The 26,573-nt window shown below is 45.1% G+C and overlaps 5 protein-coding genes; 1 reads left to right on the forward strand and 4 right to left on the reverse strand.

The window, feature by feature from the left end:
- Window positions 1–12,274: 12,274 nt before the first annotated feature.
- On the reverse strand, window positions 12,275–15,476 carry GSTUM_00000718001 (uncharacterized protein). XM_002838022.2 has 8 exons: window positions 14,735–15,476; window positions 14,600–14,686; window positions 14,492–14,555; window positions 14,160–14,428; window positions 13,809–14,104; window positions 12,786–13,757; window positions 12,488–12,666; window positions 12,275–12,374 (listed from the first exon to the last, which is right to left on the reverse strand). Exons 1-6 carry the CDS (start codon window positions 14,990–14,992, stop codon window positions 13,307–13,309), a joined length of 1,425 nt encoding a protein of 474 aa, XP_002838068.1. The 5' UTR covers window positions 14,993–15,476; the 3' UTR covers window positions 12,275–12,374; window positions 12,488–12,666; window positions 12,786–13,306.
- Window positions 15,477–18,782: 3,306 nt separating this feature from the next.
- On the reverse strand, window positions 18,783–21,531 carry GSTUM_00000719001 (uncharacterized protein). XM_002838023.2 has 7 exons: window positions 21,475–21,531; window positions 21,273–21,399; window positions 20,844–21,194; window positions 19,857–20,773; window positions 19,612–19,733; window positions 19,112–19,507; window positions 18,783–19,035 (listed from the first exon to the last, which is right to left on the reverse strand). Exons 4-7 carry the CDS (start codon window positions 20,046–20,048, stop codon window positions 18,981–18,983), a joined length of 765 nt encoding a protein of 254 aa, XP_002838069.1. The 5' UTR covers window positions 20,049–20,773; window positions 20,844–21,194; window positions 21,273–21,399; window positions 21,475–21,531; the 3' UTR covers window positions 18,783–18,980.
- Window positions 21,532–21,726: 195 nt separating this feature from the next.
- GSTUM_00000720001 (uncharacterized protein) lies at window positions 21,727–22,476 on the forward strand (the record flags this gene model as incomplete). XM_002838024.2 has 1 exon in its annotated part: window positions 21,727–22,476. The coding sequence occupies one exon, from the start codon at window positions 21,727–21,729 to the stop codon at window positions 21,922–21,924; it is 198 nt and encodes a 65-aa protein (XP_002838070.1). The 3' UTR covers window positions 21,925–22,476.
- A 1,478-nt stretch (window positions 22,477–23,954) lies between these two features.
- On the reverse strand, window positions 23,955–25,069 carry GSTUM_00000722001 (uncharacterized protein). XM_002838025.2 has 4 exons: window positions 24,732–25,069; window positions 24,563–24,637; window positions 24,281–24,460; window positions 23,955–24,158 (listed from the first exon to the last, which is right to left on the reverse strand). The coding sequence occupies exons 1-4, from the start codon at window positions 24,927–24,929 to the stop codon at window positions 24,126–24,128; spliced, it is 486 nt and encodes a 161-aa protein (XP_002838071.1). The 5' UTR covers window positions 24,930–25,069; the 3' UTR covers window positions 23,955–24,125.
- Window positions 25,070–25,262: 193 nt separating this feature from the next.
- On the reverse strand, window positions 25,263–26,342 carry GSTUM_00000723001 (uncharacterized protein; the record flags this gene model as incomplete). XM_002838026.2 has 2 exons in its annotated part: window positions 25,263–26,106; window positions 26,162–26,342. The coding sequence occupies 2 exons, from the start codon at window positions 26,340–26,342 to the stop codon at window positions 25,511–25,513; spliced, it is 777 nt and encodes a 258-aa protein (XP_002838072.1). The 3' UTR covers window positions 25,263–25,510.
- Between the last annotated feature and the right edge of the window lie 231 nt (window positions 26,343–26,573).

Raw genomic sequence — 26,573 nt, forward strand, 5'->3', positions numbered from 1 at the left:
ACAACACATTACACATCTCACTCCTCGAATTATACAACGAGAATAAGTTTCCTTCACAAACACTTATTCCTCCCCCTCCGATCGAACTCGACAGAGAACCAGAATACGAGCTCGATGAAATAGTCGATTCCCTGTTCTTCCACGGTCACCTCCAATACCGAGCCAAGTGGATAGGATATTCTCCCAAACACAATAAAACTTGGTACTTCGCACACAACTTCGAAAACACACAAAATGCCATCTCAATCTTTCACCAGCGATACCCAGACAAGTCCTGCCCAGGTGAAGATCACGTTTAACCAAGACAAAGGCGAGGGAAAGGCTCCCATGCCGTTGCAACAACACGAGTGCTGGGGAGATAGCCCTTGCCAAACCACACCCACCAGCCCCGAATACTCATTCATGGGGTCAACCAACGAAGAACTTAAGGAGAGGGAACAACAAGTACAGCATAATGCCATGTCATGGACAGTATGCTATGATGACAGTTGCCAAACACACTTTGGCGACAAAGAAGGCTCGGGATAGTTCATGAGGGAATGTCGAAAGCGTGGCCCATGCCCAAACCACGTTCTGAAGCATTGGCAACAATGCTTCAGAAATGGGTACAGGATACACAAAGCCCAAAGAATATCTGCAGGATTCTACCCGCAGAAGAATGGAAGCAGGAAAGAGTTGAAAGGAAAGGATACCAGAAAGGCATGGGCCGCGAGGATGTGGTCCAGGGAGGAAGGGGCCCAAAACTCCTCAGCAGACACGGAACCAGACGTCAGGAGCCTATACAAGCAGATACGGGGACTCCAAGAACAGGTTGGCCAAGCCGAGGCCACAATTTCGGCAAATGACAAAACGATCGCGGAGCTAAGACAGCTGAACGATAATCAGCGGCACACAATCGAGATGGCGAATCTGATCCTAGAATCAGTAAGGGTCAGATGGAGGACGGCAGATGAAAAGTTCCACAAGCTGAGAAGGACCATGCGTGCGGCAGGACGAGAACTATTGAAACTGGGAGAAAAAGCCTGATGGGACTCAGGCTTAGGAGGAGGGGAGCTAATGTCACGAACGTGACTTGGCATGGAAAAGGTTTTCATGTGACACATGGTTATGAGTCACAGGTATGTCATTGTTTTGCAGATATAACTCATTCAGGTTATATGATTTGTTATGTGTGGGATTTGTAATGCTTTCGCACATGGCCCAAGTATGAGTCATGGGACGTGCGCTTGGCGAGTATGCCTTGCAAGTGTACCTTGCAGGTAAGCCTTGCGCATATGATTTATGTTTTGCACATGACCTCATTATGAGGTCATGGGTTTCATGCATATGACTCAGTCGAGTCATATGACTTGTTTATTGCATTATGATCGGTTTATGAGTTTTTGTACATGAACTCACTATAAGGTCATGGGTTTTGAGCCTGTGATCACTTTGGTCACATGACTAGTTTATTATAATTTGGTTTCGCACATGTGACCACTTTAGGTCACATGATTACGAGCGGGAAGGATACTATATAAGGAGGCCGAGGCGGCCGAGGAAGATAGGTTCTTCATGCTTTGTTCTAAGTACTTTTCCTACTTATTACTTTAACAAATATAAAACACCTTTACGATCTTTATCTTTACTGCAACATTATTGTTACGCTGAGGAAGGTTCTTCATGAAGATGAGTTAGAGAAAGCTTACGATTGGCGTTCCCGATAGAAGACAAAGGTCTTGTATTATCAGTAACGTAGGCAGAGGCCTAGAGCTATCGTAAGACAAAGGCGAAGGAGACAGAAACGAGAAGTATCGTTCCCGTCACCGAGAACTAACTATCCAGAGAGGGATCGTTATATCTTCGTATGAAAAATGACCTATTAGCTATGGCATATGCCACAGACATTACATTTTTGAAGCCTAGTAACCTTCTGAGTAGTTGATAGATTTTCTCCATTCCACGCTCCCAGACCTCACCTAAGGTTCCTACCTATATAATCTGTGAACAGGACCTGGTCAGACAAACAGCTGCGATATATATGCTGTTATCCTTACACTTTCTATTCAGTGGCAATATAGTCACGGGATGCAACTGAGATTGATATGTATGTTGACATGAGGGTCCTGTAAGGGGGTAGGAGCAGGGTGTTGGAGACCAGAGATTCCGATTCCAAGAGGGATTACTCTACTTATAGTGGTTCCTAGGTATCAGATGGAGGTATTCCTAACAGAATGGTACTATTGGTTAATTGTCGAGTTATCATAACTATAAGACTTTTACTTCAGTCAATACAAAGAAATACAACCTTAAGAGGAAACTTATCTTTTCATTAATGGGAAAGGCAATTGGGGCAGACACAGTTTGAATTAAGAACTAGGCTATAGTATATAAACTCTGAGAATTGTAAAATTACTAAAGGAAGCAATAATAGTTTCAAAGAAATGAAATAGTAATTACCAAATAAGGGTGTGATGGTTTTCTGTGTCTCCTAGTGTTTACACTTTTGGAAAATGCCCCATATTGTGACTTCATTTTATAGAGGTACAAACTTTGTATGAGAATTAGATGTAGTCCACAAACACTAAGATATGGAATATTATTATTGAAGTATTTCACTTGCTTTTAGATATCACCAAGTAATAGAGAAGAGTTCTTAACAATATAAAATTGTTTTCATGAATCTACTTTACATTATCTTACTATTAGTAGTTATAAATGAAATAAGTACTTCTTAAATCTTCCTGGACAATGTTCTTTTACAGAAATGAATCTTGATTGACCTAGACAACTCTGAGTCTATACAGGTTGTCTTTGCCTAATACACATTAACATGGAACTTTAGCTATATCTAAATAATGTCTATTTATTAGTAACTTACCTATAATATTTATATTTATTTTATATAAATAATTGAAATTCAGCTATGTCCTTATAATGAGATACCATGGAGTACTATTACAGTTAGCCAAACCTATGTCCATAATGGTATCAAGAGACTACTGCAGTAAGAATGGTGGTAGACCAGAGTCTACCAAGTAGAAGTGCTGTTGGTTAAGTACCTTAGTCAGATATTCTATATCATACTAAGAAGTACATAGGTACTAGTAAGGAGTAGTAGTTACCCTACTGGCTAGGGTAACCCAAGTAGTCAATGGGGGAGTTGCTCAGAATTACTCAACAGTGAGTCTGAGTAACTCAGAGTACTGTTTCCCTACCTTCAAACCAGAGATACCCTATCTTAGGCCATGGGTTATCCTGCTATAGAGTCAAGTTACCCTACCTTGAAAGTAACTTGTTACACAGGACTTCACAGGAAGTTACTAGATTATTTGTCATGTGAGACTACATATCGTATTTGAATCACAGGTTGTGCTGATTACTGCCACACAACCAGTTAAGCTCCGAACAAGTCGTAACTTAGATGTATGATGGCTAATACCCCCTTTCGGCCCTGTTATAAGTCTCTAGTATTATGGGCTACATCTTGGAGAGTTACTGTAAATCTAGTAAAAGTCTACAAGTGGAGAAGCTCTGGTAGTACCATATATGCTCATACCATTCATCCGACTGGACACTGTCCAGAGAATATATGAGGAAGTATAGGTAAACCTGAAAAATGGTCTCCAGGTAATTTCATGCAAAACGGACCAGAACTGGCGGAGTAATATTACTTTAAAGTTGAAAATAGTATGTGAGGTTACTAGAGGCTTATAGGTGAGGTAACTGAAATCTCTTGCCCCCAAAGTGTAATAGTACTAGAGAATCATTAAGGACTCTAAGACACCAGTCTGATGTAATGATAAGACTTACTTCTAGGAGAGTTGACTGTGGGTAGTGCCTATTAGTGGTCAACCTCTGAAGGGATCAATCAGGGGAGCTACTATTAGGCCGAGACTACCTGTATAGTCTCAGAATGGTCTAGGCCAACCAAGATTTGTTTCTGTAGACAGAGATTGTCTAGAAAGGCTCGCAATACTCTCTTTTCATTTGTGACTACTAAGAGTGAAGCAAAATAAGTAAAGTAGAATAGAATTGCAAGAACAATTTTATATTGTTATGGTCTCTTTTCCATTGTTTGATAATAACTTATCAGCTCTGAAATACTCCTTGTATCCAAGTATTAAGTATATAAATTATCAAAATAACTTGGACCTCATTGGGAGTAGAATACTTAACCTTACTAACCAATGCTTAGGTCATACCAACTAAACTATTATATGGTGTTATTCTGACATCTTCAATTTTGTAGGCATATAGTCATAAGAGGCAACTATCATAGATATGTATAATGACGTGGGAGCCCTATAAGGGAACTAGAGGGGGGTGTTGGAGATGAGAGATTCTGATTTCGAGTGCGATTACCATACTTAGGATAGTTTCTAGGTATCAGATCCCGGTATTTCTAACAGCTACAGGGTAATCATCTGGATTTATCTGAAATAGAGTAGAACCGAATAGATGTTAAGGGGCTGCGGATGCTTGTAAAAGACTAAGTGTATATGTGTAGAGAGTTCCATAGTTGGTATTGTATTTGCTCAGGCATAACAGCTCACCACTAACACATCTGTCATAAGAAGATTTTGTACTCCTGTACTTGCATTGTAGATGCAGCCGCTAAAACTCTTCTGTCTAATGGATGTTAGCAAACTACAGAGTAGTCTAGTTCACTACAGAAGATCTTTGATCTGATCTGTAGAGGTTAGCAAGACAGTACCAAGGAGTTGGGTACTTACTAAAACAGAGTAGTGATGGGAAGCAACTAGCAGTATATGAAATCTACTTATGTATATTGGAGTTATCCTCTACTCTGGCAATCAACTACCTCTCGAGATGTTAGGAATACTGGAATCCGATACCTAAGAGTCATCTTAAGTAGGGTAACATCATCTGGAATCAGAATCTCTGGTCTCCAACACCTCCTTCCGGCCCCCTCACAGGCCCACACGTCATCATACATATCAATCTTAGTGGTATCCTGTGACTATAATGCCACAGAATTGAAGGTGTCAAAATAACACAGTATACGTTGCCGCTATCTGTCTGACCAGATTCCATTTGCAGGTTATATGAGTGGGGATCCTTGGCTAGGTCTGAGAAGTGGAATCAAGTAAATCTGTCAGCTACTCAGATTGCTACTAGGTTTTAAAGATGTGATATCTTTGGTATGGTCCTTAAGTAACAGGACATTTTCACACAAAGAGATGGTATCGAATGGTAAAGGATCTCAGTAAGAGAGCAATACATTCACATCCATCCTACAATATCCAGAAGATTCTAAAACTCCGAGGGACACTACTATAGAAGCTATTTGGCTTCACAGGGTATTGCAACTAGGTTTCAGAATACATTGTAGTCACGAGGATAACTTCTAATACTACAATAGTGATTGAAACCCTGTTACTCAGAGTAATAAAGGGTTGCCGACAGAGGAAATATTTAACTATCTGGTGGAATAACTTTCTGCGAATTAGTAGGAAGTCCTCTGGAAGATACCTATTGGTTGAGTAAGGAGTTATGAAGGTTTGAAGTCAGGTGACTTGAAAAATTTGCAATTATGACTACCTTCGCAGATGCAAGCTATAGATGAAACTGATCATCTCATCATTGACGGAGACAATTAGGACCAACTCAGTTCAACTTGAGAACTAGACTACAAGTCTAAAGATTCTAATGATCGGATAACTACTATTGGAAACAGTATAGTTCTGAGTTAGTTATATTGTAATTGTCAAAGAGGGTGTAGTGATTTTCAGGGTCTCCAGGTGTTCGCATCTTTCAAGAATACTCAATGTTGCAAGTTATAATCAGAGAGGTACATAGTTGTATGATAAATAGATGTAGTCTGCAAATACTCAGATGTGAAATATAAATATCGAAGTGCCTCCTAAGCTTTAGACATCATCAAGCAATGGAGAAGAGACCTCAACAATGTAATATTGTTTTACAACTCTATTTTACTTTACCAAATTTACTTCGCTCTTAGTAGTCATAAACAAAACAAGTAAACTCGAGCCTTTCTAGACAATCTCTGTCTATAAAAACAAATCTTGATTGGCCCCGACAATTCAGAAGTCTATCAGATTGTCTCCGCCTAACACGAGATGTGGACTTAATTGAGTAAAGCTATGGCTTAACGATATTAAGTTTTATCATTTTGTTTCTTCAAACTCTACTGCTCAGACTTTGAAAATTTATTACATTTGTTCACAGAAGAATTCATCTTGGTACCGTCACAATCTCGGGATCCATCTTCCTAGAGGATGATCCCATTACAAGAATAGTAGTATTTTATTTAGCAGCTGCATTTCCAACACAACTGCAGGAGGAAAAAGTTAATCATATCGTGAATATATTAGTAGCAAGCTGTCATATCTAAGAGGAACTTTTACTAATTATTGAGCTATCTACTCATATGTACTTAGTCTTCTACAAGCTTCTATGGTACATGAATATCTATCTGGTTCTACTTTATTTTAGTTCATTTCTGAACTTAGCAATATAGCTTTTTCAATATACCTCTTCAGAGGTTGACTACCAATAAGTGCTACCCATAGTCAACCATCTTAGAAGTAGGTTCTGTTATAACCATAACTAGTATCTTAGAATCCTTAATGATTTTCCAGTAACTTTACAGATTCTGCGAAATGGACTTCAGTTATCAAGCCTATTGGCTTCTAGATGTCTCACAAACTACTCTGAAATTCAAAGTAGTATTGCCCTAACAGTTTTTGTTTGTTTTACATGATACTACCCAGTAATTATTCTCCAGCCTGAGGTTTTCCCCTACCCTCTCATATATTCTGTATACACCTTCCAATTACTTTAACTGTAAAAGCATATACTTTATTATAAGATTAGCTATCCTGCTTGACTTGAACTTAGCTTAAAGTAACTCTTCAGTCTGTAGCCCACAATACTAGAGACTTATAATTGAGCTAAAGGGGAGTATCCACCACTATACCTCTGAGTTATAGCTTGTTTGAAGCTTAACTGCTCATCTGGAACTGATTTGTACAACCTGAGATTCAAAGAGCCCATATAGTTTCACATAATAATCAAGTAACATCTCCCAAGGTCCTGCATAAAAAGATACTTCTAAGGTAGAGTAACTTGACTCCGTAACTGAGTAACCTGCAGTACAAGACATAGTAACTCTAGTCTAAAGGTAAGATAACTCTAGTCTAAAGGTAGGGTAACTCTATCCTGACATGCCACTGAACAATTCATGATAACTTGAAAAGTGCCTTTTTTAGTTCCCCTATCCAGTAGGATAACCATTTTTCCTTACTAGTACCTAAGTACTTCTTGTAAGGTATGGCATGTCTGACTAAGGTACCCAAACAACTGTACCTTTATTCAGAAGACTTTTGTCTATACAGTAGCTATATAGCTTTTTTAAAGTTCCTAGAATATTTCCAGTAATTCAGTATACAAATCCTTAAATAATTAAGTAAAAATATATTTCTAGAATTTGATATCATATCTCAAACTCAGTTTTTTTCCTTAACTATAATAGTTTCACAATGTTATAATATAACTAATTAAAGCTTGATACTTTGGCATAGTTACTATCATATTTCTTTCACCTCTCTTATATTGTTTTTCACTTATATCATAGTCCATACACAATGGATTTGAAACTCCAGGAACTTTTGTGTTTATTATCTTTCAATTAACATGTCATGATTGTATAAATTTACTTTACTCTTTTTTTGTGCCTGCTAACATGAAATCGTCCTTACATACCTTATGATTGGTATGACAATAACCAATATTTTGAAGAAACCTGGCAGGTTGTTGTCCTGTGGATATCTTCTATAAGTTGGCTCCCCGAAATACCACTCTCCTAATTACCCAATCTCTTTGATTGAGAAATTTATTTCAACGCGTGCTATACCCCCACACTTGTCACCCATCCAAAGTAGCATATACATGCCCTTCCTCTTGTCCGGTGTCGATGTTTGACGGGTCTGCTAATTACATTGTGAGCGAGTATATATACCTACAACGAGGCCTTCACTGTCTAATCCGGCTTGAATAAGTCGGTATTGTTTGCGAGGATGGAACCTGTCAGCACCAGCGAATATTATCTGCGTAGTATATTTCCATAAAGCGGGCATTACACCCTCTCTACGCATACACACTCCCTACTCACGACAGCTTTCTCACCTGCAACTTCCCATATGGTGGGCGGGTGACTTGATGCGCAAGTTCATCGATAATACCAGGAATGCGAATTTTATATCCAATCGCAATAACCATTCGGGCGGGGTGTGGTTGGAATGGAAAAAGGAGCAGATTTCGAATCGGACCATTTATCGATATAGTTGGTCTTCCTTCAGCATTTCCTCCCCTGCGAGGTTTAGAGGCTGTTGCTACTGACCTACTGTGCAGAGGGGATCATTTTGAAGAGAAGAAAGTGACATACGCTCTGCAAACGAGTAGTCTAAATTGGTCCAAGGTTCTCCCGAGTGAGTGAGTGAGTGGGACGAGGTGCTTCTCTCGAACCTGTCATGGCACCTCCAGTATTGTGCTGTGCCGTGCTGTGCTGCGCTGTACCCCGGATTAGAGCCCTGACGCTACGAGACTTGCACGACTGAATGAAATTATGCGAGGGGGATAGAAGAAGTGCGCTTCTGCAGGGGAATTGACTGGGAGAGATCATGCCCTGTCACTCATGCATTATGGTAGCCAAGGGATCGAGGAGGGAGTGCGGGGTGCGAAAGCCACAGTTTCACCTTCTTTAAACTTAATTTCAAGCTTGGAACCCTCTCCCTTTCTCTCCCCCCGTGTGAGTACCCCCATGGTATCATGCAAGTTTCCTAGTGGCCGCGGCGTAATCATGGAAAATCACTCGAACCATGGGTGGTCCAACCAACGCTGCCGTTCTGATTTGATACCCGACGCATCCCGAGCCTACCGACAACTATTGCAATATCACTATAGGGGGGTTCTCTCTTCCTTTCCCTTTTCAGTTTCCACCAGGTGGGCGGAGCTGTTTATCCCGCCTAGTTACGTTCATAAGCTATAAGCACAAATGAAGCACCCAGGAAGAATTATGCCCCGGACAAGAAATAATCTCGTACATACTAGAGCTTGAATTGAGGATAGGAAGGGTCCTCTTGAGGGATGCCTTTTCTGAAAGCGAAACAGGTTATCATAGCTTGCTATTACTCGAGCCCCTTTTATTATTTTTATTATTTTTATTATTATTCTCATTGTCTGGCATGGCAGGGCACAGTACTATTTCCAGTGTGCGTCCTGTTGGTGTTGGTTCGGGATTTCCAGACCGCAAGCCAGGCTGGTCACATCAATCAATCAATCGCTCTAAAGCCCAATCATCCGCTTGGGTTTCCAATTGCCCTGGCCCGTGAGTGTATGAATGTGTCTATCTAGGCGGGGGAGCGGGGATAATGAAATTTTCACTCATTATCGAGAACATATTATGTGATTTAATTTAAACTCACCTAGTTTACCTTAATCAGCCCAAAAGAAAAGTAAAGAGAGGAAAAAATTGGGGGGAAGACGATGTCGGCCAATGACCACGATTAGGAGATTTCAATCAGGTAATATCCCCACACCGTGCCCCCCCTGCTTCTCTCGCCCGCTCCCCGGAAACCGAGCCCTGGCGAGGACAGCAGAAGCATCGAGGCGGAGAGGTGAAACGAAGCATATCTTTCGGAAGCCGACAGGAGGTAATTAGTAGGGGCCGAGGAGTGGCTCTTTTGTTCACCCCCTCTTTGGTCCGGTGTATGTCGCCGTGGTTGCTTTTCTTTAGTTCTGGGTATGAAGTGCGAGTTCCTTGTAGGCAGATATACCGGCAGATAGGTAGATCCCGTACCAGCTGTGCGGTCAACCCCCCGGTTAGCGTATATAGTGTACCGCTAGCTAGCCATGTCTTCCTTGATCTAAGATTGGAATCGAAGAAGCTGCAGCACTAGGTATCATACTGTATCATATGTATGTATCCATCCAAATGCCCTGCCTGGAGCCCCCATCCATTGCAGAAACGTATGATATATGATAGATGAATAGGTATGTGGGGGGCATTGGGCAAGTTAATAGCTGAAGGTTATATCTTACCCCAGTATTCAATGCCCATAGTATCATATGGGGGCGATGAGTGGTGGTCAAAGTCTCTGCACCAAAGTATTTATCTTTTCCCGGGAACCCCAACAGCCCACTGACCTGACTGAAACAGAAGCGAATGGGATGGACCTCGGAAGTTCTAACGAGGTATAGCTCCGCCCTTCATAATATCATTATACCATCGCTCAGGAATATAATAAATAACTTGATATCAGAGGATAGGAAAAGGGGAAATATATACCGTCTGTCCGCCTGCAGGATATCGCGTAACGGTAGTATTCCTAACTGAGGGGGGAAGATGCGAAACAGATTTGGACTCAGACTTTGGGTCTTGACGATCGACGGTACTTGAGAACTGTACGAGTACAGTCCAGTGCTATGGGCCCTGGTGGGTCGTAAGAGTCGGCTGGGATGCTCCCAGGCTTGGTCTCCCTCAAGCGACTTAACCTATAAGTCACCTCAATCTACCGGTAATCCATAAAAGGCCCGCAATCGATGATGATAATAATAATAATGATAATAATAGATAAGGCCCAGCTTCACTCAAGCCGGTCACCGGCTCATGCCACAATCCTGTGTAAAGGCAGGGAAAGAAGAAGGGATAAGAGTGCTCGGGTAGAGTATCTTTTCAGTTTTAATACAGGATGGAGGGTAGCAATTCCCACATGTGGAAATCACCCCCTCCCCCCCCCCCTTTTTCTTCTACAGAAGGAGTGACCGAGCTGTTACCAGTTCCTCAGGATTTAGCAAGCAAATCGGTGAACAGAGTGTACTCGTACATTGTGCAGTAAATTTACCATACAATCACTAGCAATACCGGACCAGGCCAAACCAAACCGTGGCATTACTCCAGTACTAGCCGACCTTGCCGAGTATGAGAAATTTACTTGATACTCTACTAGCTGCCGGTCATCCAACTACATTTACAAAGCGCGATAGTGTGGCAGTTTTGGAATATACCTAGCTGTGTTGTCCATGTGTTGACAGATTAAGAATGTAACGCGCATGTGTATGGGTGGTAGTGGCTGCGGTAGCAGTAATTGTAAGAATGAAGGTGGTATATAAGGAAGTATTCCTGGCGCTGAGAGTGGTATCGTACTGTCGGTATCGGCATCGTCGGAACATGGGAGAGAGAACCGGTCATTGGGTCGGACTTTGGCCGGCCGTGGTTGCCAATGATCCCATGATGCCTCCTCCCCAAATATCCCAGTCGAACAGGACCAGCGATAAAAATGTGACCATCATGATACGCCAGCTATCATAACCCGACAAACAGATTTCCCAAACACAATATCATGTCTCATTGATATACACTCCCATCCCAGTGACACTCAAACTACCATACTCTATGAAACCAACGTCCTACAATTTTGTCACCTCCTCTTTTGTCCACAGGCAACAGAGAAGGAGATAAACTTGCTGGAGGTTCACCCCCCACCTATCTGAACACCCAACTGCCTACCTAACAACCGTGGACGGGACATTTAGTTGATACTCAGTATTAAGCCTCCTCTGACTACTCGAATCTCCGCCAGCCCCTCTACTGCCCAGTCCAGTACCGCTCCGATCTATACGCTCGTAAGAGCTTGGCTCATTCCCATCCCCGCCACCGACTCCATTGACGTACCCCTTCTCCATGTATCCGTTGCCAATGGGGGAGCGTGGTGGACCGCGCATTCGAGACGCTAATCCCGAATAACGGGTTCTGGAAGGGTATGTTCTGTCCGTGTTCCGGCGTTTTTTCAGCAGGCCGAGAGCTAGCATTAACCCTGAGAGAAAGAAGAGGGCGACACAGGTCCATGTGAAAGCGAATGCCTTGATATATATATTTGGTTATTATAGATGGTGGAAAATTGGGGGAGTATGGATACCTTAACACCAACCCGCGCAAACCTCCCATCATCTCTGAAGGCTCTCTGTCCAAGGACATAACATGCTCTGCCTCTCCATTATTAATCACCAAGGGACCAAAGTCAGGGAGGAACCCAGGGAAAAACAAACGTCATTATCGCCGCCGAAAAGCTCATACAAAAGAGTCCAAACACAGACGCCGCGGCAGCCAAGTACCCCGCCGGTCGAAAACAGGTGGCTAGAAGCGCTGCAAAGAGCGCTAATAGCGCGAAGAATAAGTCAATAACATAGAAGGCGTATAGAAACCTACTCAGGTAGAAGTACCGCCCGGGGCTACGAATAAAGTCTCTCGGGATGTTCGTCTCCGTGCCGAAGTTCCGCTGGGGTAAGAATGGGTATGCAGCGCTATTGGGGCGGCAATCATAGTTTCTCCCGTCGCGGGAGTCGCAGTACTATTTATTAGCTTAGCTTAGACACCTTCATGTATTCATTCATTTTTTTCTTTCTTTATTTGGAAGGTGTCTAATGGATGGGAGGGGCCAGGAGGCAAGGGGAGGGAAGGTACATTGTAGAGCGTCCAATGACAGAGGCTGTCTGGTGCATTGGGTATGTCGCGGGTGTCCGCTTGTAGAAAGAATATCTGATTCAGCGGTTTTCTGTCATACGTTCCTGCTAGTAGTAGTAGGAATAGTAGGACTATAGTTCCCGAAAGGAGGAACAGCGAAGGGATGGTGAATCCTATGCCTGTAATACCGACACAACCAACGACCGGAGCCAGCCTTAGCACTCGACAATCGCTGAGTAACAATTATGCATACGGGGGAAAAAATCAAAATCAGACAAGTTGAGTAGGGAGCACTCACGTCTTGCTGCAGACATTGTTAATGGTGATAGCAGCGGTTAGATAGGCTGTTGGTTCAGTAGGCACAGTAGGTATATATAAGTTAGCCCAATGACGAAACAGGTCCATCACTCGCACGTCCGAAGCACTCGAACAGCCCAGCTGCGCATTGTACTCGTACGAGTAGTCCTCGCAGAGGGATGAGCTATCCTTGCCGCAGATCCTACGTCATTCTTGGCAAATCAGATGGGGGGAAAATGCTCATTTAACTATCGCAGACAAATAATACCTAGAACCGGTCCTCGTTACACTAGAAATCGCAAAAGAAAAAACAACGATTACGCCTGCCCGCTGGTTGAATCAGAATAGAAGCAAAAAGGAACAAGGGTAATGGCAGACAAGGAACAAAGCATCTGGAAGAAAACACAGAAAAAGGAGGATAGAGGTAAATTTAACGGAAATAAGAATGAAGAAAGAGAAAACCATCCGTCATCTATTTACTGTTGCAGAGATCCCCCAATGCAACCATCACTATGGATACAATCAAGAATAAGGTGGGTGCTCATCTTTCGGATACTGTCCGTTATCCCATTCATTCAAACTCCCTCCAGAAGACTTCTCAGCAGAAGAACTGCGTTTAGATCCACCAAGTGAGGTAGGTGTAGGGGGCTGATAAATTTCCGGTTGGAAATGCTCACTCTGGAAGTGAGATGGGTTAAAGGGCGAATTACGGAACGTGGTTGTTTGGAATGGCAGAGACTGGAGGGGAGAAGGCTGAAAAGCTGGTAAGTTGAACATGGAGGGACGGAAGTTGGATGGGCCAGGCTCCGTAGAGAAGGGGTCCATGTTGGAGGAAGGTATTTGATGGAATATACTTCCTAAGGGTGTAGGAGCAAATGTCTGCTCGGGCAAACTTGAGAGAAACGAGACCTGAATCGACGGGGGTGATGCTTCTGGGATATCTCCCTTCTTGTAGATGATGTCGTAATGGCCACTACTCATGTTAGATGAACTTAACATCCCTACATGGTAATAATGCACTTACGGTCTATAAAGAAGCCTCAGAACTGGTGCATCAGGAGGTGTTGGAATACCGCCATCAGCCCCCAGGTCGGCAAAGCGATGCACATTAACCTCATCGCCAGCGCTACGGTCAAGGTAAAACACTTCAACCGCAAACGCAGCAGGAAGGACCATACAATCAATCAGAGCCATAAGCCCAACATGCTCGATCTCAATACCGTAGGGTTCGATCTGAGCTTCACAAAAGTCCTTAACCGGCCGGTCCAAAAACGGCTGATAATACTCCGGGCGGGTCTTCATCCAAGAGCTTGTAAGGAACTGAACACATCTGTTAGTCCATGCCCAACCAGTATTGTGAGATCGAAATTCCGACCTTAAAATGAGTAATAATGGCATTCGAAACCTCAGGGTTATTGAAGCGTTCTGCAATCATGGAAACGTCCCACGGGGTATCAATCGTTGGTGAAGAGTTAATAGCAGAAAGCAGCTCAAATGTGACATCTGCAAAATCCTCGTAGATGTAAGGCTGGAGACCGGCAAGTTCCATGAGACCGTTTAAAGACGCAATACGAGCATACTGCATCCCAACGTGGTTTGTATCCCCGGTTTTTAAAAGAAGCTCGAAGAATCCAAAGGCAACAGCTGCGAAGATGTTAGCAGGTGATGCGAGCAGTTGGAGCAGCTCCGGGAAATGCAGGCGCATACCTCTCCATCCACAGTTACCATCCCCAAGTATGGTGCGATAAAATGGGTATTTAGGGGAAAGTGCCTATTGGGTCAGCAAAATTAATGAGAGGGTAAGAGCAAACATACCACTGTCTTTCTCACAAAGGCTGGATCAGCGCCAGCATACTCCACCTCCAAAGCCTTGCTAGACTTTACTGCTCCAACAAGTGGACCCTAAAATAATCAATCCAAGCCCACCCAAACTAAAACAAGAAGGCAAACCTGAAGATCCGGCTGGTAGTCTCTGGATAGTTTTTCCATCTCTGCGAAATCGGAAGTTGGAGCCATTTCCAGGACAGCCAAACTTGCTTTTACATCTTCGGCTGCAGGGGGTGTGTGTGTTGGCGAGCCTGTTGGTGAGCCATAATGTTGTTTCGTCAATTGTTGTTGGGCTTTAATATCTCGGAGCTCGACTTGTTGTCTCCATGTATCTAGTTCGTCAAAGTCATTGACTCCATTTATGTCGGAAGAGCCTTCCATAATGAACTGATTTTGGTAGCAGTGCGGTGATGGGACGAAAATGGGGGGGGGGGTAGGTTCGGTGAGATGAGCTCTGCGAGTCGATGAGATGAAGGAGATGTAGCGCAGCTGGAAGAGAGGTAGTTGTGTGCTTGGTGTATATAGCCCGTAGTTTTACTTATGGAAAAGAGTGAAGAGGGCTATCAGGAGCTAGGAGAGAGGGCTCTCCTTCCGGCGAGCTATAGCGGGGGAGGTGATGGATTAAAGGGTTTGTGGTTTGTGGGGGTGAAATGTTGAGCCTCAAATATCATGTGTCGGGGCACTGCCAAGATGCACCCTGTTACGACCCTCGGGCTTGTTTGTCATTATCCCCCCGGCCTTCTTCCTCTGTCTTATCCAGCACCCTAGGAAAAACCCAGCGTTTGCTTGAGAGCGGGTAGGTGAATTTGCGGTGATTTCCTCCTTTTTCCCCCTAATAAAATAAATCGCGGAAGGGAAGAGGGAGCAGTATTTTCTTTTAAAAAAAGAGAGTTCTTAGAGGGAAGGAAGGTGGAAGGGGAAAGGAAGGGGAAAGGAAAAGGGAAAACCAAGAACACGGAGGGGATTTCAGCGGCAGATTTACATCCTGGGTACCCACAGCAAGTGCAGTAGGACCATCAATGAAGTGGATATTTTGGAGTGAGAAGAGGACTACCGGTACTGTACAAGGATCTCATCAAAGCAAAATGTGCCCTCTCCACCAACCCACATTCGTTCTCACTCGCTCAACGAAATACCGGTACTCCCACAGCCCCCCCCCCCCCATCCAACTTGCTATCTTCCACGTCCCTCGGGAATTCACAGGGCAGGGGATCAGTCACGAGATGTATGTAAGCAGCTACCCTTTTACTCTGAAATACGGATTTTTGTTTTCTGTTTGTTTTCGTCCCATCATATCCCACTTATTTTATTCTCTCTTTTCAATCAGACCCGTGCCTCCTTCGCCCAGAATTTTTATTATATGTGGCTTGAAGGGATGGGAATGGATCAGAATCATAGGCAAGAGAGAACTCTCCCGACCCAAGATAATGTGATATCACATGCATGTACTCTTAAGCGAGAAACTATTCACAAAATGATATTTAATTCTTAAGGAATTTGGTTTTTGATAGGAAAAGTGAGAGTTCATGATTGGAGGATCGGAGATCGATGGAAGTCCCTCAGGACCCGATGATAGAAGTTGACAAAAAAGATCCCACTTTTCTGATCCATCGGTAACTTTATGTGTTTAGGGTGTGCGAAAGTCTGTCTGGTCTGGCTGATCGAAATTATTTGTGTGCAACTCGAATTATGCAACTGAAAAATAGGCCAGGCACGCCAATCTTTGATGAGGGAAAGAGGTCTGTCGAGCTCTTGGCGCAGTGGCTGGAGAAAATACGGTTCTCTGAATGGTTAAGAATGCCCTGGAGCCAATTAGAGGCAGCTGGACAGATTGTGACCAGATTTGGTATAGTTAGGATAATTTAAATTGAAGACTTACTTGTCGCCCTTCGTACCGGGTACGAGATGTTATCGGATTTGGCGGCCGCTGCTACTTCTCGGGTAGGCTCCCCGATAGATGATGCTGCCTATGGATTGGGGTTTTAGGAAGAAAAGTAGGAGGAAAGAAAAAAATGAAAGGGGGAGCTAAAGAAGAAGAAGAAGAAAAATAAGAGATCGTCGGTTTAATCCTCCCTCCGCATCAAAAAAACCCTGGCGAGACCCTACCATACAGTAAGACGTTAAAACTGCCACAGTGCAATAATAATAATCATGTCGCTGACTCCACAAAGGTACAATATTCCAATTATGATTAGTAGCTCCATTGTTAGCTATCCAGACACACAACCTTTGCACAGTCGTGTGTTTTTATTTATTAGTTGTGGATAAAGTCCAGCTCACTCACATAGTGCTTCCCATCATCCCCTTGTCGAGATCATCCTTTTCACCCCTCCTTCACAAGCCAGATGGGTTCATATTGGTGGTCTTGTATTAGCGATCAAGCGTTTTCCGCAACTCGTTGGACTGTTCTACCCGCCGCAAGCCCAGTCGCCGGGCAGGAGGTACATACAGAGCATTGGCTTTGACTTCCCTCACTCACCCCCCCCACGGCTCTCTGTTCGTAGCCCGCATTAACCAGAGCGCAGCATCATACGAGTTCCTGTACCCATACGATAATGAGTGTTCGTAGTCTTTCCGTTCACCTTCCTTTACTACACTTTTCCATTTTCTCATTTTTTAATTTATATATTGTATAATTGATAAGTTTACTCACAGTGGTGAGGTATCGAGTCTTCCAACCCTTTTCAAGCCTCTGCTAAGTCAAGTCCAAAACATCTACCGAGTGGTTACTGAAATTGTACTGTACCATACTTCCACTGTAATATACTTAGCCCCCCAGTGCCATCCCCAGCATCTTGGCTGCCTGCTGCACCGAGCATCCCCATCAACCACAGGCCAGCTACCGGGGGGAAGGATTTTGGTTTATCCAGCCTTGCGTGACTTCCCGCTCAACTAGACCTAATTGGGTCCGGTATTGGAGTACCGGTATGGGCCAAGCCCGATAAATAGGAAGGCCTCCCGTCTCATGCAAGCCAAGCGGTCAAAAAAAAAAAAGGAAAAAAAGGAAAAAAACTACCGGAACTACAAATCAAAGACATGGGATATGGATTATTATTGTTTTGGCTCTTTTGGGCTGTTCTATGGCAAGTACTTGTAGACCTTTTGCTTGGAAACCACCGACATACCGGTATTTGCGAGGTATGGGAGTTAAAGTGGAGTTTCGTACAAGACTTCATATATGGGAATCTCTCGGCCGGTGGGAGGGGAAAATCTTCAATTAATAATTATTATAAGAAATACAAAAGGAAATTGTGTCCTCTTCCGTTAAAACCCCCGGCATTGATTGGGATGGATTACCGCAGTGTATCTGCCACGTACCATACGAGTACAGTACTCTCGTACAGTACATCTTTCAAGGTATTACCTAGTAAAAAAAAAAAAAAAAAAAAAAAAGGAGAGAGCATGCCTTTTAGCAACCACATATACTCATGCATTACAGTTATCAGGGTCATCGGCAATGACTCGGGCAACTGAGAAAGAAGAGAGTGGGAGTAGAGGGTCCGCAACCTGAAAATAGAACTATATCATGGATCATAATTCCGTGCTCCCCATATTTAAGCATGCCGGTCGCAGAAACCTTTATCCGGAAGGGACAACGATAATCCGTGTTCGGTACCGGTATTTCATCACCTCCCACACATACCGTATGATCGATCAAGCAGGCATCGGCAGAATGCCATGGTGTCCCTGAGGGAAGAAAAAAGGGTGTAAAGTGGGGGAAAGGAAAAAAGAGAGACCGTGAAAAAAAAAAGGGGGGGGGGGTGAGGGGGAAAAGGAAAAACAATACTGAACCCATCTAAAGAAATGACCAACGGAAGTTATAGGCGAAAAGTACCTTCCTTTCTATGCCGAGGGGAACACCCGATGGGTTGAGGAGGAAGGGGGGCACACACATTCTTCCGGACCATTGCTACGAGGGGCATATGAGGGGGACATGGTGGTAGTCTATCTCTGATAACATGAGATAGAGGGGAGCGGGTAGACACATTTCTAGAGGGAAGGACACGATGAATGTTGCTGAATTGACTAGAAGGCGAGTTATGAAGAGGAAAAAAAAGTTATCACAAGTAGTTGGCATGGATTGGCATGGGGTTTCGCTCTAGTGAACAGGTGCAAATTCACAATCCGTTCTAATCCGTGGAATACCACTCAAGTTTGCCTCTTAAATCTCAACACGCTATTTATTTGCTCCCGGTTCCCCTACTCATATATCAGGAATCACTCTCAGCCCATCAGGTGGTACCTTCCCCCTGATACAGTACCTTCACTCCGCCACAGTTGCGATCCATCATATCTTATATTACCATTTGGTTTACACAGGGTGCCAGAAGTAAGGATCAATTGATCCCTATAAGGAATCGGGAAACCCCTAGTGAGATCCTGGCACCAGATCGGATTTCTTCATTATAGCTACTCCGGAGGACCTAAATCCAAGGGATAAGATATCAACATATCAACACGATCATTCGTTGAGCGTTTTCTCGCAGATATCAAACTTACGTTCCAACCCTATCAGCACCAGCCTTGATAACTTCAAGGCACTTCTCGTAGGTCCGGACTCCAGCAGACGCCTTAACTCGTACAGCCCCATCTTTGTATGAAACAGTCCTCTTCATGAGAGCAACATCTCCTGGCGAGGCCGCACCCCCGGCGAATCCAGTGCATGTCTTGACAAACGCGGCGCCGGCCTCAGCGGCGACAAACGAAGCGGCGATCTTCTCTTCATCGGTGAGAAATACTGTCTCGAGGATAACCTTAACGGGGATCGGTGAACACGCTCTAACGACGGCTTCTACATCTGCGTGCAGACAGACGTAGTCTTGGGATTTCAAGTGACCAATATGTAGAACCATGTCCACTTCCTTCGCACCATCTCGTACGGCTTCCTGCGCTTCACTGGAGATCTCAGAGGGGAACTTATTACCGTTCGTGCCCTCTTTTATTTTGAGGTGCCGTTCACTCATCTATTTGCTTGATACGGCTTCGGAGAAAGAACTCACAATGCTTTGGCGCTTGGCTTCATCGCACCCAGCGGGAAGCCCACTACTACGCACGGAATTGCCCGAGTCCCTTGTAGCCTTTCGGCAACCTGAGGGATATAGGATCCATTAACACAACACGACTATAATATTATCGTCAGCTATACCTTGTATATATATACGATAGAAGACAGCGACGTCCAAAACATTCAACCCCCTCCCACTTTTCCAACAGGGGCGAAAAAAGAAAGGATGGTGCTTTATACTTTGAACCCATATTTGATGGCTTCATCGCACAATGTATTGATTTGGGCTGGGGTTGCATCGGGCTTCAATAGTGTGTGATCAATAGTGGCCGGTAGAGACGCTGGCGGAGGGTATTCTGCGGCTGTTGCATTGGCCAAGACTTCATCTATCTTTGCCTTGACGGCGATTTTCCAGTCTTCGTTCGACCGCATCCTAAGATAAAGTACCGATATCGTAGATGGAAAAGACCTGAGACAAAGGTGGAGCCGCGTTTTCCAAATTCTCGATGTGGTGTGTAGTGTAGGAAAAGTTGGGGGAAAGGTCTTCAATAGACTACCATATTGCCCCGCAGCGCAAGAAGAGAAACCTAGCCCACCACATCCGGCTTTCGCCGGTTTGAAGAAAATGTTTCTGGGATCCTTTCTTTTTCTTTTCCTTTTTGCTCTTTCTTTCCTTTGAGGCTATCCCCCGGGCCCGGGCTCCCGGCGGTCTCCTGACTGGACTTTCTAGACGGCACATTGCAGGTGGTACTGTACCGTTACCGTAGACAGATGTGAGAAAGGAAATAAATAGAAGGGAGCAGGGAAGGACGGGTTTTGAAAATATATTTAGATATATATTTATTTTAATTTTGGCAATAAGAGGATGAACAGAGAGGACCCCAAGAAATGCTGAATAGAGATCGTAAACATTCGCTAAACGTTATTTCGTAACATTTCATTAAATAATAGGGAGGAAGTTGAGCTTCCGAATCCTGCAAAAAGCTAATACCGTGCGATAGTAAATAAAAAGAAAAGAGAGAAGGAGAAAACAATAGGTAACTGGATCCCTCTTGAACATTCCCGAATTCAATACTTTTTTCCCTTCCCTCTAACCATCAAAAAACAACCAACACTTCCGATCGCTAATTCAGGGTTTCCTCGCGATAACGAATACACTGGAAAGGGGATTGTCAACACGGATATCATTTAGTACGCAGGAAACATGAAGGAGAGCACCAAACTTACGTTGGCCCACGAGAGACTGAGTATGTCTCCCCTGGATTTACCATCTCACTGACCCTACTATTGCTCCAACTCAAGCTAAGAAGAGAGTAGATTAACCTCCCGATTCCAACAATCTTCTGCCAAGGGCCAGTTGGTGCCCTCCATACTTTCTCCTCCACTTCAACAAACCCAGCCTCTATCAGTTGCTGTTTGATCCAGAACGCCATCTTAGATGTTGTAAAATCTTTGACGGCCCAGCTGGTTGGGACCGCCCCTCCTTTCCATTGTGTGCCATCATCCAGGGGTGAACAGGTCGTATAAGACGAGGGAGGATTCTCAACGACTTCGATCCAGCCTCCGGGTTTTGTTTGTCTGGAAGCACCAAGGGCAAGCTGTGAGTGAGAACTCATGGAAATTTGAGGGACAATATTTCGGAAAATTGACACATACTCATATGCCAAACGGAACATTCGCGGGCTATCCGTCACCCCGGTGCTCTTGTATCGTATATGGATGAAATCAAATTGCTCCTTCGGGATATCGTTCGGCTGTGCATCCTTGCCAGGACCAACCCTATCTTCACCCGCGTAGCATTAGCGAGAGGTGGAATACGGATGTGCTCGAGGATATATCTGTTCGATTCGACGCATACCTATCGAGATCTCCAGGATTGTATGGATTCCCAACAACCTCGGCTGAGATTGACTTCCTTCCAGCGGCAGGTCAGCCTATGTTCTGTGGATATTCTGGAAGTCCGTTCGACAAAGGCCGGTGGAGAAATGAAAGCAGCTTACTCTGTTATGCCAAGTGCCCAAATATCGGTTTCAACATCTCTACTCGTATCCAGCAGCAGGGACTATTCAGGGAATCAGACCACCATCAGATAAGCCCCCCGTATGGTCACATGATCATAAAAAAAAGAATACTGGATGGCAGAGGCCCAAGGAACGACTCACAGACGATTCGACATCGATTTTCTCGGACATTGTACGAAGCCAAACAAGTGGAATGGAGCAGAGGGTACTTGTCTGCAACAGCGAAAGAGAAGGCGATGGGATTGAACTCAAGCAGGAACACAGGATTCATGCCAGCGCATAAGTAGTCCTCGCTGGCAGCACTGGAGTGAGATCAGAGCCCTATTCCTCACCCTGTCTGTCCTGTCCCCACCCTTCCGTTAATAATTCCAAGCTTTCGGTCCATGATTGAAACAACGGAAAGCGTGCAGCATCGGCTTTTTTTTTAGTCTGGATTTTTTTTTTAATCTGATTTATTTCTTGAATCGATGCTTGCAGCAGCCATGACACCTCAATGCTCTCGCCTTGTGAGAGCCAAGCATGTATGATCCTCACCTTTGTTCATATTGGGGACATGCATCGCGGTATCTCACGTTAGGTTGGCCAAAATATGCCTGGGTGTGGTGTTATGGACACTAGGGGTGAGGGCGAATGACAGACAATTACTACCCGCCTCTAGCAATGGAGGCACCCGATAGTGGGCGTGGCAGCATGCTTGGTTCTCTAACCATCACTCGTCTCTAGGGGAACTACAGTACCTGTACTGCCGGAGAGGGCATGAAGTCACTCCGTTCGCATAGCCAACAACAGTTCCCAACCCCCTTCAGTGCCAGCAATGAATATATATTAGTATTATCCCATTCCTTGACTGCATAATAAGCTGAAATGCCTCGTTCCAATGAAATAGCCCGGTTCAATCCGGTACACGCTCTCAAGACCTTGCCATTGCTTCCACTAAGTATGTTCTCCTGTCCGTTACTCGTAAATTTAGTTCGGACAGTCAACTCACGAGGAGAGAGTCAGTCATGCTCCAGGAACAGTCCGCACGGGGCCAAGCACAGCAGGTGACATGTGTTAAATCATTGGACCAAGAGGTAGCAGAAGGTGAGAAGCATGCAAGGACGCCCACAATGTCTGCTCGCGGAGGGGGCCATGTAGTGCAGAAGTTGTTGCTATATCTTGCAGAAACAGGTGAAGGGCGATCGCAGCATGGCGGGTCACAAGTTCGCCGGGCCTCGGAGCGACTAATAAGTTAAACCCAAGGAGGGGAAAAGAAGGCAATTGAGGAAAGAGTGAGAAGCATGAGAGAAAGACTCGGAAGAGGCCTGTGTTGCGCTATGACGACGACGGAGAAATTGCCCGCAATTTTTTTATCGCGGACGTCTTGTGTGGGGGCTGCGGACATGTACGAGTACTCGAGTAAGTGTGTGCATTCCTCGTGCCTAATACCGGTAGTCATCGAGTTTACTTGTACTATTGTGCACAGTACTGTAGTGTGCGGTCCAAACAATAAATTTAGTGAGTGACCGACGTCCGTGAGGATTGCACCGCACTGCGTCTTCGGGCCTAATGCTGGCTCAGTCTCTCTGCTTGAGTAGAGAACTTGCACCTCAAGTCCTTCCTCTCCGATTGATGGGCTTGAGAGCACAGTTGCTAACGTGGGAAGGGCGAGACTGTTTTTCAGACTCTGGCCTCTCATTCGCTGAGAGGGCAGCTCTGGCTGCCTCTCGGTCGTACCGCGAAAAAAATGTTCGTTCGTTCGCTCCCTTTCTCATGCTGCACTCACATCGCTGACGTGGCAATGCGTCGCTCCTTTCACCCCCCCTCCACCCCTTTGTTCCCCCCACTGGGGCCCCTCTTCTCTTCTCTTCCTCTTCTCTGGTCATCAACATCATCACTTCCATCGTCCATCATGTCCGGCCTGGCTAAATCTCAACTGAGCGAGCCGAGAGATGGGAGGAGCGCGCGCGGGGGTGGGGGGGGGGTTGAGCGGGGAGGGGGGCCTGAGTGCGATCCTAGAAACAATTCATAACCTATGATGAGGGGCATGATCTCGATGCAATTCTCCAGCCAGAAAATAAGGGGCGGAGATTGCGCAAATCTCGTGCGCGGGGAAGATTTAACTCCGTCCCAGCATCCCAAACGAGCAGAAGCTCGAGAAAGGGATAGGAAAAGGAATCGGTGGAGGTTTGTTTGTTGGGAGGCTAGCGCGATGGATGTTGGGTACGGTAGATAGGTAGATTACGGTAGAGGCGAAGGGAGGGGGGGGAGTTGAATGATTGGAGAGGCATCCAACTAATGAAAAAAATTATAAACTCCTGACCGATGGGCATCTCGATTCGTGAGTGAAGATACTTTTGTTACAATTTCTAACTGCAAAGATTTACCAATACAGATTGGATGAGTGGTATGACGTTCATTCCAACTCTAATAAAAAGCTATCCGGGAAAGCTTTCTTTACAAGAGAAAGGAAAAATATTTGGTCGAAAGAAAGAAAGTGCAATTGAACTCAATAGTTCTTGGCCATGTTTTGGCATGCTTTCTGTAGTTTTGCACATATAGTCAGTTACAGTACCACCCCACTCGAGAAAATTTTGTTGGATATAAATCCGGGTTAGTCCCAAAGCCGGATGAAGGGTGCATGCGGAAAGGGGGAGGAAGTACCAATTGATCAAGATACCACGAGCAACTCTGCATGTTGCCCTGGTTCTCATCAAGACACTTTGTGAAGTTCATCGCATCAGCTTCACAAGAGGGAGCGGAAGCCCAGGTACCGGAGGAAGCAGACTCGGACTTGACGGGCTCAGCAGTAGCGGGTTGTTCAGGGGCACTCGATCCGCCGAACTAACAACGTCCCGGGGAAACCAACTGTTAGCCAAGGGCTCCGTCAATCAAGTATGCAGGTCCGCCCGGTTACGGTAACGGTAAAGACGAGGGGAAACTCACCATTCCAGAGATCCCGGCTCCAACCATGTGCCCAACGGTGCTCCCGACCGCAACTCCTGCTGCAGTGGAAGCCATCTACCCAATCAACAATTGTTAGCAAATGTACCCCTTGGTACAACATATCAACAACATATCGGTTGGATGGATAGAGTGATGGAGTGATAATTACCTGACCGAACAAGCCTGGAGATTGGCCCTGCGCAGTGGTTGCTGGAGGATGGGCTTGAGCGGTCGCCGGCACAGGAGGAGCGGCGGTGCGAACGGGGACAGAGGCGGTAGAAGCCGAGCGAGTTGGCTGCTGGACTGGAGGGGCAGCACGGCGAGCAGGGGCCGGGGCAGGACGAGATGGACGGCGGTTGCGAGGCATCTTGTATTCTTCCTTCGACCCTGGCTCTGCTGTGGTTGGGTGATTAAAGCGAGTATTGGTGGGTTGTTTGTGAGTTCGAACGTTTGGGTGAAGGCTGAATAGGGAGCGATGGGCAAGATGGCGAGATGGCAAGATGGCGGAGTTTGCGAGAGAAGGTGGGAGAAGCGTCGGAAAGTGTTGCGTGCCAAGACTAAATAGATGAAATTGGGTTTCTGGGGTCATGTGATTGAGATATGGAGCTGGAGACTCCAAGCCTAAACCTATATGATACGGGGGAAAGCAAATTTGGTGGGAATTAGGATTGTGGGAGATGTGTTATGGATACGAAGGGTGTGGTAAGAATAGAAATTTCATGGTATGATATCATATGATAAAAAGAGACACCCTAAAGCCCCAAAGTTATCTATGATATTATACAAAACCTGAAGCATCGCGAACAGTCAGAGAGACCAAGTGGAAAGCTATGATATTTTTAAGGCAAAGAAAAATAGCAAAGGTTGAATGAAAATCTCTGAGGTGGAATATCGCAAAGATGGCCACCGCACTGTATTACCCGATCGTGAGATTGTCGATGGGAGAGATTATTCTTTCCCTGTAGCCAGCTTCCGACGCTTTTTTGAACGATTTTTTGACTGTTTAGTCCTCTTGGAAGGTCCGGCCTGTTTCTCCTCCACGACTTCTCCGTCCTCGGCTTTAGCTTCTATCCCTTTAACCCTAGCTTCTACCTTCTCCGCCGTTGCCTTCCCCTCCCCCTTCCCGGCGTCCTCCAACACCTCATCGCCGCCGTCGATTGCAACAACTTCTCCGGACTCATCGTAATCTAGCTCCCTCTGAGCCGCAGCAGCCTCTTGATTCCGCTTTGCTCTTCTTTGCCTTTGCCTTTGCCTTTTGGACAATGTTGCTGTATCCCTTTCGATCTTCTCGCTTAGTGCATTAAATTTTGCCAATGCCGCTGCACGCTCCTTAGCCTTCGTGTCAGCGTTCTCAGCGTCCCACTTGTCGTTCCCTGCTAATCCAGCGTTGACGATTCTCTCCACGGCTTCCTTGTTGATGGTCATTTCGCGCCTATGCATATTTGGCTGGGCTTCCTTAATCTTTGTCATGTAGTTGCGAATGCGCGCAAGCTCGGACATGATTGCATGGGACTTGAGGTCGGTGTTGTTTAGTTTCAGGTAGGCTTGAGAAGGTTAGCATAGTACGACTGCTTAAATAGGGTGCTTTGGGAGAATTACAGAACAAAAGAGATTCTAGAACATAAGATGTGAGAACGAAGAGTTTGGCTTTATCAACGACTGGGAGTTGTATGGCAGCTCCGGAAATAGTGTCCGTGAGGAGGGGTTCGATAGCAGGCTTGAGGTCATCGATTTGCTCGTCTAGAAGATCCAGAAGCTCCACCGCTGTTGAAGAGTCCATGGCTAGTGAAGAAGTGGGGGCTGTTTTTTCCCTGCCTTCGCTTTCGTGGTCGAGAGAAGTATGATATGATAGCTTGCCAGCAGAATTGAGGGTTGATTGGTTAGAGAGGTGTAAACGAAACAGGACCCAGCGACCTAACGCCAAGCCTGAGGCTCCAACAAACTCAAAATCGCCCAATCTAATCCACGACCTCACATAGTAGGTTACCAAGAATGTCACGCGTAACTCTTA

This window comes from Tuber melanosporum, assembly GCF_000151645.1.
Source record: "Tuber melanosporum whole genome shotgun sequence assembly, scaffold_214, strain Mel28".
Taxonomy (NCBI): domain Eukaryota; kingdom Fungi; phylum Ascomycota; class Pezizomycetes; order Pezizales; family Tuberaceae; genus Tuber; species Tuber melanosporum.